We start from the raw sequence: 10,682 nt of genomic DNA, 5'->3' as shown, positions 1-10,682 counted from the left end.
ATGTTCATTTTTAAGGACAAATATTGATCCTCAATACTTGAATTATTTAAGAGAATATTACTGTATCAAATTAATGTAATGAAATACAGTTGAGTATGTTGTCATTACTATTATTGCAACAATTCAATGATTTGTTAAACTCCACTTGATAAAGTTTCGTTCAGTTTCATATAAAATTGAACCGTCGATTCGTGGGAACCTGTTTCGAACCATTTGGAAGTATAATAATTATGCACGTTTGGACCGCAGAGCGCATACGTTCTGAATCGTGAAAATGCGGAATGGAGATTGAGTGGAGAGCCGACCGTAATCATTAACAACACATAATTTGAATTGATTGCGCAAAACGGGAGGATCGCACGTAAACCGGATGCCGGTTTTTGGACCGTACGGGAGAGGATGGAGAGAGGAGCGTGCGGCCGTGATTAATCCTATAGCTCTGGAATTCGTGCAGCAATCCGGTTTTCGTTTAGCTATTCCTGCGGATATTCATCAATTCGGAAAGGGGGAAGAGGAAAACCTGGATGTGGTACTTTGTTCAAGTGCGCCTGGGACCCCAGCAGCAGCGAAAGATTGTTACTCTGGATCGGATTGAGTTGTAAATCAGGACGTTCTTCTCTCATCCTACTTCTACTCCGAATCCTCATTCCTCCTTCTTCTTGTGGTAACTTTTCGGACCGGAACTTTCCCGATTGGAATTCCGTTCGGTCACATGAAATACTTGGAGAGAAAATATGTGTCCGATTCGAGTAGGTGGATGCAACGAAATTAAATCCGCGCAGATTTACTCGTCGCACTTAATTGGATTAAGAGATGCGAATTTCACATAAATTTTGAAATGTCTAAGCTAAACTAAACGAAGCAATCAGTCTGCAAGTTTATACTTAATTATCATTTGGATTTACTTGTTCATTACATCACTAATAGTTCGAATAAACTTTAGTTCAAATAAGCTAATTATCAACCAAATAATTTCAAAGAAACTTCAGATGTATCAATTGTTTAACAATTTTAAAATTGTGATGAAACACAGTTAAAATCTTAATATCTTATTCAAAATAATTATATAAAACTCACCTATCCAACATTGATTCTATAGCAACATAAAGCAATTCCCTCTGACTTGGAACATCCTCATCAACGCTTCTCTTAGCTTCTTTGGATATGATCGGAGGATAAGATTTGATAACTTCAGAACTTTTCGTCGGAAGTCCATACTGAAACTGCAGATTCCATCCAATACCGAGCGACTGTTTCTTGCCCAATTTCACTGGAATGGCCAAGCCAATGATCAACTAAAAATCAAGAAAACATCGCTACGCATTATTATATTCCTTTCTTCTGTATCCATTCAGCAATAATATAGAGACCTTCCAGAGAGCTCTGAGTGGATAAATGAGATGCCTTTTGTTCCTCAGCAATATCTGCGAGTCCCCGGCTTTCGAACTCTGTGCAAATAATACGAGGGACAATAATAAGAGAACACATGTAAGCTTCATCGTCCTGAAGAGATGCTGGAAAACTGAAGCGAGGATTTGAATTGAATTGATACAAATACGCGCACAAGCAAAGACACACACACACGCAATGCGAGATGGCAATATATGATGTTTGGTAACCAGGGGCTGTTGATCTTATTACATATTTTTTTTCGAAAGAATCCCGTTTAAATTCCTAACTGTAATAAGTCACAGGTTCTCTGTTTTATTTTAACGAAGAAGTGAAACAGTGCAGCGGCAAATATTTGCCTAAACTGTTAACAGCTCTGGAAAACCAAAGCCGCACACGTCGAGCGAGAATGTATTAGGTTTTTTATTTTTTCTGCGCGAGTTTTGTTGGTTTTATACTTCTTTCGTGATGCAGCAAATGAAAACCACAAAGTGTCCGTGCTTTTTGTCAAATGTATTTACTGTTGTTTTTTTGTTGTTGTTTGTACAATCGCTATTTTTTGCGTTTCCTTCGTGCGCTCCACCTCGTTAATTACATTTAGCAATTAGTAAATGGTCGGGTCCAGGCCGGTGTTTAATGAGTAATTCCTGTACATTCCTGTCTTTGCGAGAAGCGTCGTGAATTCCTGGGTGTTCGGATGGAAGCAGGTGGGAACGGTGTGAACGGTCGGCGGATACCTGCGAAAACGATAAAATGAAATATAAATTACGTAATCTTATCTGGCGAGGAGAGGTGAGGAAAGGGTCGAATTGCTACCTGCCGTAGTCGCTAGACGTCGTTTTGTAGAAGGGATGTTGAGGCGGTCGTTTCTGGAGGCCGTAGCCGTGGAACCACGACGGATATTCGAACCTCTTCGGAAGTCCGCACGTCTTGTAGAAGTCCGACGTCCTGTAGAACGGCTCCGAATCGGGACACTGCATCCTCGAGGAAATTCTCAGATGAACGAATGAAAATGTGAAGTCGTATGCAACAAACGTCGGATGTCAGAATTGGGCTTTGTTTGTCGGGTATATCGATTAAACAAGTCGACGTGGCAACCGAAATCGAATCTAAAGGGAGAAGGTTTGAGTGGATGCATGGAAAGGGACAGGAGGTGGCTTCATTAAAAAAAAGAAAGAATGTAGAAGAAGAAGTAGAAAAAGAAGGAGGGCGGATTTATCGCGTGCCGATTTATCAGGCTGGGAATTGCAGATGAGACACTTTAGAGGCAGTTAACTTTACCTGGAACGGCCTCGGGACCGCAGCCGTTCCACCCCCGAACCATTCTTTATCCCCACAAACCTGGCTTCATTCCAGACCGAATCCAGAAAGTAAAAATACCAATTCATTAAAAAACAATTAATGCTTCTTGCAATATCTACTTAGAAACCTTAATATACTTAAAAAAACTAGGTGATTAATGTATTTTCACCATCAGCTAGTTAACAAAAATTTAGTACTATAAATAATCTTACGAAACAATACATAAAATTACGCGCATCCAGTAAACAATATATATATTTTTTTACTTATTGGGAGTAGAAAAATATAAAAAAGAGGATCAAATAAGAATAGACTCCAACTTGCCAATGTTCACAAGACATATATCAAAATGAAGAAATTGCAATGAATGGTAATGATTAGTAAAACTTTCATTTTGTTTGTTTTTAAAGATTTTCAATCCCTAGCATTGATCCTTAGTGTCGAATAACTGTTAAATTCAAATGGAACTCTTATTTTTGGAAATGATGATTTGATAAATCTTTGATATGCACATAAATAAAAGGTGTCCCAAAATTAACACAAGATTTGAATTAAATAGAAACACACTTTTTAATCTTCAGATTGCGTTTTTTTTATATCTGTGTTAAACTGTGTTTTCTATTTAATTAAAATCTTGCGTTAATTTTGGGACACCCTTTATTTATGTGCATATCAAAATACTAGCCTCTAAATCATCTTTATATAATTGATCTGGACTCTATATGAGCCGTTTATTTTGAAAGTGGCTTAAGTCTATTTTCATCTTTTATCAAGTTGGCACATAACTACTTCAAATCACTCCCGCATACTGAGAATGTTAACGAATAACTAGTTACTAAATTTATTTCTATTATCTAAAAATATAATTTAAATGTTTTTTTTTTTCAATTTTTTAAGCTATATGTAACGGACTTAAGCTTTTTTGTAACAAAACAAATTTTTATTTTGAAAGTGACCTAAGTCCTTTTAAGGTAAGCAAGGTCATATTATACACTTAATAATAGCGACTTTTTAATAGGATGTATAAAATTAAATCCCTTAAATGCGATTTAACATTGCAAGTCAACCATATATCTTACGTATATTTTTAATTTTGTAAAAACGTAAAACCTTAAGTATTTCAAATTAAAAATAAAAAGACTTAAGTCACTTTCAAAATGAACGGCTCATATATAATATGATTTATACATTTTTAGTTTCTGTTATTTATAATGCAAATTGTTATGTTTCGTTTTTTTTGTGTAATATTTTTTGTAGATCTTGTTAATGAATATAGGAAGGGTTATAAATAAAGCTATTTAACGATTGTTTAAAGGAGGCTATAATTAAAATTAATGGAATATTAAACGCGATTATCCGTCCGATTACAGTAATACGGCTAGAAATAAAATGGAAACGCACGCGAGTAATGAAACCGGAAATCCGGTTCTCGTGCCGCGACCGCCGCTGAAAATCGCATGGTACAGCCGACGGATAAGCGACTTCTGCTTGGGCTTCTCATCGAGAGCAGAAGTTTCCGCCAAATTGGTTAACTTGATCATGGAAATCGCTTCGTTTTCCATGCACTTGGACACATCCTTGTTCCACGTGAAGCCCCATTTGCAGACGCACCTATAAGAACCGACAGTATTCAAACAAGCCTCGCCCTCCGATTTCCTGCAGGTGTGCGCCTGTATGTAACATTCGTCGATATCAACGCAAATACCGTACGTCGAATCCCATACGAATCCTGCCGAAGGACAGTGACACGTTACGTTCCATCGATTTAAGACGATGTCCCGGAAGTTGGTGTTCTGGGTGCGATTCAAGTGACAACGCCGATGACCCGCAGGATTAGCGTCGTAGCAAGGGTTTTCCGGTGAGTTCCAGCAGCGCGTCGCCTCGTGCTGATGCTTCTTCGGGCAGCAGGGATCAGGGCAGAAGCTGTACTTGGAGCAGTGGAAGGGCTTTTCGTCAGCAGCCCGGAAGTCCGCGTTGTTCGCCCCGTAGAGCGGATCCAAGCAGCTTGCGAAGTTGTCACAAGCTTCGTTCAGATGAGCAAGATCCGGCACCTCGTTCATCGTGTACCAACACATGTAATAACTGGCCGTCGTCCGCCACTGGAACCTCTCCAGAGGTCCTTGGAAAGGATTCCCTAACCTCTCGTCCTTCTCCTTGAACTTCTTGCACTCCATTTCGACGCTCGCAATTTGGAGCGCGTTCGCCAGCGGCTTCCACTTCTGCTCGTAAATAATCACAGAGGTGTCGTCCGATCTCTTCAGATCCGCCTCCCTCACAGTTTTCCACAAATACTCGACGCAATTGAGGAACGAACCCTCGCAGTACTTCTGCACCTCCCAATGCAGCGTCCTCAGTGGAGGTCTCGGGAATCCGGCGTAATAAGTCCTCTTCGCCGTCCGGTTGTCCTTCTCGTATCTCCTGTCGTACTCGTTGAATTTGTGCGACCGCAGGCAATAAGCGATGTCCTTAAGAGCGTCCTGCAGCCACGTCCAGTCCTGATCGCTGTTGTTACTCCTTCCCACAAACGGGCTCTTCGTGGTAATGTCTGGAACGCTGCTGGTACTATTAGGAGCATCTGCTCTCACTAATCGCCCATCCTGCAGCGGCAAATCATCAATCCAAATGTACTCGTAGTCCTCGTGAACTGGAAATAACGTAGCAAAGGAAGCCGATATTAAAATTATATTTATCGCCGACGTTCGCACCCGCATAATAACTTAAGTGTCAATCGAATTTCACTTATGACAGACGTTGTATTTCACGTATTACACATTTAGGAAATAATACTCACATCCATTCATCAATAAATCAATATTACGTAATTCTCAATTTTTAATTTAAAAATGAATTCTTAAATTACGATGCAAGAACTTTTTTATAGTTAATGAAATGTTTTAAAAAAGATATAAATGAAAATTTCTATTAGAAAATATTTTTCTTCCTGATTTCGCTCAAATAATAACTTAAGTTTCAATATTCCAGATGCGAATATTCGCACGCTCGATTGATTTTCTCCTTTCATCTCTTCTCTGAATAATGATTTTTTTTACGCTTCAAAGCTTTGGATAAAAAATAAACATTTAAAAAGTTAGTTAGAAATTAACGTTAATGCAGACTATGAAATAAAAAACAAATTGTAATTATTTCCTTTTATATTCTAATTAATTAAACTTATTTACTAGAATATTTCCATTTTTTTATAAGTTAATGCAAAATTTGATTATAAAATTTAAAAAAAAATGTTTCGCACAGTAAATATATGGTGTAAGTTATATAATTAAATATATTAATACTGAAATCCCGACTACCATAATCCCGACGTACGAAATCCCGACTATATCGAAATCCCGACGTTCGAAATCCCGAGTGTATCGAAATCCCGACTGTATCGAAATCCCGACGTTCTAAATCCCGACTATATTGAAATCCCGACTATGTCAAAATTCCAACTACCATAATCCCGACTATATCGAAATCCCGACAGTGTCTTTTATTATTATAAATTTCTACAATAACATTTTTATGGTAGTCGAGATTTTGATATAGTCGGGATTTCAAAAGAAGGTATTTCGGTTGTCGGGCTTACGATATAGATCCATATGAAATCATTATTAACATTTTGAATGATTAGAGAAAACCTGTGCTGAAACCTATGATCCGAATAGCAAATGTTACAGATTCCTTATATAATATCTCAGCGCCATCTGTGTTCCATTAGCTGAGTCACTGGATGCTGCTCGTTACAGATGTTTTTTTTTCTGTACGTTACGTAATTTAGTTACGCATCAAACCAAGTCGGCAAATTTGAACTCTGCATATTTGAATTGATCCGCTGCATAAACTTTATATAGAATTGCGACCTCAGTCGAGTTCTAGACAAAGATTTAGCTTCATTTTGTTCAGCGCTGTAAAGCAATGAGTAAGGTATTGCAGGTGTAAGTAACTTTGACGATAATTAAAACCTATAATTAAAATGTTAATCAGCAAACGTTTAAAACCTAATGACTTTACCTTTATCTACTAACACAATTTTTGTTCAATATTGGATATGACTTAAAAACAAATTGAAAATAAAAATTGATGAATAATTAATAATTAACAGATAATGATTGTTTTATTTGTTTAATTTGATTATATGAACTGGTTCTATTTTTGTTTCAATAAATATTATAATTATTTATTGATTGATTTCTTTCTAGGTGCGTTATATTCATAATTGGTTATCTAATTTCATCAAGGGGATTTTGTGTACTTGGCGTTTTTGTTCGATAAGAAGTTCAGTTATCAATGAGAGCGCATGCCGCGTGGTCGATTCCCTCTACCTTTTTTTTCAACAGGATTTTAGAATCGCGTAAACAATGCGTAACCACTTGAAACTTATTTGTTGTAGTAGCAAGGTCCGAGCAGTGCGGATCAGAGGATGCCTTCACTCGACCTCGACGATATCCTGACGGAGTTGGGTCATTTCGGTACATTCCAGAAGCGAAATTACCTCCTCATATGTCTGGTCATAGCTTTTTCCGTTCTACCTCTGGGATACGTCTTCACGACGCGCAGCTCGAAGTACAGGTATTTTGTTAAATTTTATTATACGGGAATTGGTTACTATTCAGAGTTTCATAGGTGCTTCATAGAAGAATGCGATGGGGACACGGCATCTGCGTACGAGCAGGATTGGCTGCAGGATGCAATACCTTTAAAGGAAACGGAGCTGAGCCGTTGCGAGCGATTTGCTCCTGGAAATGCATCGGATTCGGCATGCAGCAATTTCGATCGGGGCAATGCGATTACGTGCGACAGGTTTATTTTCGAAAACGGTGATTTGACAATTGAAAGGGATGTGAGTGAGGGCGGATGAGCATGAGGATGGAATTGTAGTAGTAATATATATACTTTTTTTTTGGGGTAGTTCAATGTAACGTGCGATGAGAACCTGTGGATGCTCACGATCGTTGGGTCGATTAACAACATCGGGGAATTGGTGTGTTTGCCTCTGTCCGGGTACATTTCCGATAAGTGAGATTCAATTAAAATATAAATATATAATCGGATGTATTGAGGAGAGTTTTAGGTATGGGAGACGATCCATGATGGTAATAAGTGCGCTCCTGAGCACATTCTGCGGCTTAATGAAATCTTTCTCGTGGAATTACATAACTTACGTTGTCATGGAATTCCTGGACACCTCGCTGGGATCGGGCACGTACACTGCAGCCTACATATTAGGTAGTTTCATAATCGAAGCCTTGTTAATTCTTCAGATAATAGTTGTTTTTTTTTTCAGCTATTGAAATTGTTGTTCCTGAGCAGAGGGTTTTGGGTAATACTTTGGTGGCTTGTGCTTTCGCACTTGGAGAGGCTCTTTTAGGGGCTGTAGCTTGGATGTCGCCCTCTTGGAGATGGATGATGCGCTTCTTGTATACACCTGGTGTACTGATTACATTGTACTTTTGGTGCGTGCCGGAATCCGTGAGATGGTTATTATCGAAGGGTCGTTGGGAGGAGGGCAGGGATGTACTCAGGAAGGTGGCCAAGGCTAATGGAACTAGGATCCCGGACGAGACCCTGCAACAGCTCGGGATCAGAAAGGACGACCCCGAGGACGAGGAAAAGCAAGGGGAGAGCATCCGAAGCGCGCTCCGTTCTCCCGTCCTCCTGTTCCGCCTAATAAATTGCTCCTTCGCGTGGTGCTGCTGCACTTTCGTCTACTACGGATTAACGATGCACTCGGTGTCCATCTCCGGGAATTTATACTCGAATTTCATTGCCGTAGCTTTCATTGAAATGCCAGCATACTTAGTCTCCTACTGCACCCTGGACAAAATTGGACGTAAATCCTCGTTGGCCGGTTCCCTGATGGCAAGCGGCGCAGCCTGCACGGCGTTCATCTTCATTCCGGAAGGTTCAATTAATGCTTCCGTTTAACGCCCGATAATCCATCTTTGCATTTTTGCAGCGAACGCCGTCTGCAAATTGATCGCATTCCTCTTCGGCAAATTCAGCATCACGATTGCCTACACGACTCTCTACATCTACACAACCGAGATGTTTCCAACTAATTTGAGGCATTCCCTTTTGGCAGTTTGCTCGATGTTTGGCAGATTAGGCTCGATGGTCGCGCCCCAGATCCCTCTCTTGGTAAGATTAAACGAACCCTGACTCTACTCATCCTCTCTTTTTTCTCTATTCTCTCTTCACTCTGTAACATTTCAGGCTCGAATATCGCCGACTCTGCCGTTGATCATGTTCGGAGTCATGGCCTCCGCATCCGGACTGCTATCTCTTCTGTTTCCCGAGACCCTCAACACCAAATTACCGGATACCATCAGCGAAGCTGTGCACATCCAAAAGGAATAACTGTTATCCAAAACTATATACAATCTACAAGTATAATTCCCGAATAACACAAATCAAACAAACTCAATCAATGAGTATTACTACTTTTAATATTTCAATGCGTTTTATAATAAAACGCATGAAGCAATAATAATTCTAAATTCACATTGATTTGTTTGATTTGATTCATTCATTTTGTATATTGATGTATTATTGTATAATTTTGTATCAATTGCAATAAACGTTATTATTATTAATAAAATTCCAATTATATTATTTATTACTTCAACAAAATATTTCTATTATTAATATCATATTAATATTTCCAGTTCAGTGTACAAAAACAAAATACAAAAATTAATAAAAAAAAAATACAATGATTACTAAAATCACACGTTTGAATATTTCGATTTTAACGTAAACTTAATAATTAATTAATTAAGGAAGGAGTTGAAATTAATTGATTTTTTTTATTTACAAAACTACCATTGTTTGTAAAATTTTGTGTTTTTAAGATTTTTTTTTTTTAAATTAAAGTTTAATAATAGATATTTTTGGATATCAACAATGAAGTGTTAATTATTATAAAATTTAATTACTAATAAAACTCATTAAATTAGTGTTAGTATCAATTTTTGTTGAATATTTCTAAAAAAAAAATAATTTTTGTTAATTTAATTCCATTGAATTTTTATCAATTATTTTCCAATAAATTATATAAATTTTACGAATAAACAGTTCTAATAATCAATAGGAAAGTGATTGAAACCATGAATGCAATAAAATGTAATTTGATTGCTGTAATCTGCAAAAACACCAATAATCAGTTGCAACAAGGTATGATTTAACTATGTTTTCCTGAAATGAATGAAACAAAAATATTATAAAAGCAATAATCATTGAAAAAATAGATTATATACAAGTGTTTTCAGTTGATTTGAAAAATAGCATAATTTATTTACTTATTACCCCAAAATATATTTATTCATATCGACGTTACCCCCTTGATTTGATAGGGAGAAAAGGCAGGTTGTTGCAATAAGCAGTAACTTTTTGTATTGTCTTTACAAGTTTTCATCTTTTAATTTCGAATATTTTATTGTTTGCTCGTCTTGTTGCTCATCTCATACTTCTGGTTGACCGATGAATCTGTGAGATGGTTGGTTTCGAACGATAAAATTGACGAGGCTAAAGTTGTCCTGAAAAAGATAACTGGAGAGAATGCAAAAAAAGTTAGATAGTAACACTATGAAGCAGCTGAGTGCAGGTGGTACCGGGAAGGATGTTAACAACAAATCTGTAGACTCCGACGTCTTCAAATCACCGGTGCTATTCCTTAGACTGTTGAACTGCTGCTTCGGATGGGTGTGAGTAACATAGCAACATAGTCGTTGCTCTCATTGAAATTCCTGAAATTTTACTCTTTAACATCAATTAAATTGTTTATCCCAATTTGGTGTAATTTGTCCCAAACTGCTGACCTACAGCTTCGTTAATAGAAACAACAAATTTTAAGTAATATCTGACTATGTTTTGCTTCCTAAAAATTTCATCAAATCAACGATTGACCTCTAAGCCAAAATAAAGCAAACTCGCAGATAATGATAATGCATGTAAACATTTATATTACAAACTTACATTTTCTGCAGCTATTT

General features: G+C 37.5%; 4 protein-coding genes across 6 annotated transcripts in view; 1 reads left to right on the top strand and 3 right to left on the bottom strand.

Annotated features, from left to right (window-relative positions):
- LOC108561480 overlaps positions 1–1,676 on the bottom strand; it is a 4,892-nt gene extending 3,216 nt beyond the window's left edge. The window contains exons 1-2 of the mRNA XM_017919430.1: positions 1,371–1,676; positions 1,078–1,295 (exon numbers count right to left, since the gene is read on the bottom strand). Coding sequence (XP_017774919.1) covers positions 1,078–1,295; positions 1,371–1,499 — 347 coding nt within the window. The 5' untranslated portion in view covers positions 1,500–1,676. The remainder of the gene's footprint in view (positions 1–1,077; positions 1,296–1,370) is intronic.
- A 317-nt stretch (positions 1,677–1,993) lies between these two features.
- Positions 1,994–2,369, bottom strand: LOC108561477 (UPF0691 protein C9orf116). Its single transcript, XM_017919424.1, has 2 exons — positions 2,206–2,369; positions 1,994–2,126 (listed from the first exon to the last, which is right to left on the bottom strand). The coding sequence occupies exons 1-2, from the start codon at positions 2,367–2,369 to the stop codon at positions 1,994–1,996; spliced, it is 297 nt and encodes a 98-aa protein (XP_017774913.1).
- A 1,686-nt stretch (positions 2,370–4,055) lies between these two features.
- LOC108561476 lies at positions 4,056–5,402 on the bottom strand. Its single transcript, XM_017919423.1, has one exon. The coding sequence runs from the start codon at positions 5,400–5,402 to the stop codon at positions 4,056–4,058; it is 1,347 nt and encodes a 448-aa protein (XP_017774912.1).
- Positions 5,403–6,550: 1,148 nt separating this feature from the next.
- LOC108561478 (organic cation transporter protein-like) lies at positions 6,551–9,123 on the top strand. 3 transcript variants are annotated; one of them, XM_017919427.1, is made up of 8 exons: positions 6,551–6,626; positions 6,891–7,260; positions 7,315–7,531; positions 7,601–7,707; positions 7,763–7,917; positions 7,976–8,593; positions 8,648–8,829; positions 8,905–9,123. In XM_017919427.1, exons 2-8 carry the CDS (start codon positions 7,112–7,114, stop codon positions 9,046–9,048), a joined length of 1,572 nt encoding a protein of 523 aa, XP_017774916.1. In that variant the 5' UTR covers positions 6,551–6,626; positions 6,891–7,111; the 3' UTR covers positions 9,049–9,123. The 3 variants fall into 3 exon arrangements, with proteins under 3 accessions (XP_017774916.1, XP_017774915.1, XP_017774914.1); XM_017919426.1 differs by having other exon boundaries at positions 6,556–6,626; positions 7,082–7,260; XM_017919425.1 differs by having other exon boundaries at positions 6,569–6,624; positions 7,085–7,260.
- The last annotated feature ends 1,559 nt before the right edge of the window (positions 9,124–10,682 follow it).

This window comes from Nicrophorus vespilloides, unplaced genomic scaffold, assembly GCF_001412225.1.
Source record: "Nicrophorus vespilloides isolate i.1.1-1 unplaced genomic scaffold, Nicve_v1.0, whole genome shotgun sequence".
In the NCBI taxonomy this organism is placed as follows: domain Eukaryota; kingdom Metazoa; phylum Arthropoda; class Insecta; order Coleoptera; family Silphidae; genus Nicrophorus; species Nicrophorus vespilloides.
This window is presented reverse-complemented; position numbering and strand designations above follow the sequence as displayed.

Bases quoted from the DNA above. Each gene is read 5' to 3' on its own strand.
- LOC108561477 (XM_017919424.1), bottom strand. From the start codon at position 2,369: ATGCAGTGTCCCGATTCGGAGCCGTTCTACAGGACGTCGGACTTCTAC. The intron at 2,127-2,205 runs GTAGCAATTCGA...TCGTTTTCGCAG, and splicing joins ACGTCTAGCGACTACGGCAG to GTATCCGCCGACCGTTCACA.
- LOC108561476 (XM_017919423.1), bottom strand. From the start codon at position 5,402: ATGCGGGTGCGAACGTCGGCGATAAATATAATTTTAATATCGGCTTCC.
- LOC108561478 (XM_017919425.1), top strand. The intron at 7,708-7,762 runs GTGAGATTCAAT...GGAGAGTTTTAG, and splicing joins TCCGGGTACATTTCCGATAA to GTATGGGAGACGATCCATGA. The intron at 8,830-8,904 runs GTAAGATTAAAC...GTAACATTTCAG, and splicing joins CGCCCCAGATCCCTCTCTTG to GCTCGAATATCGCCGACTCT.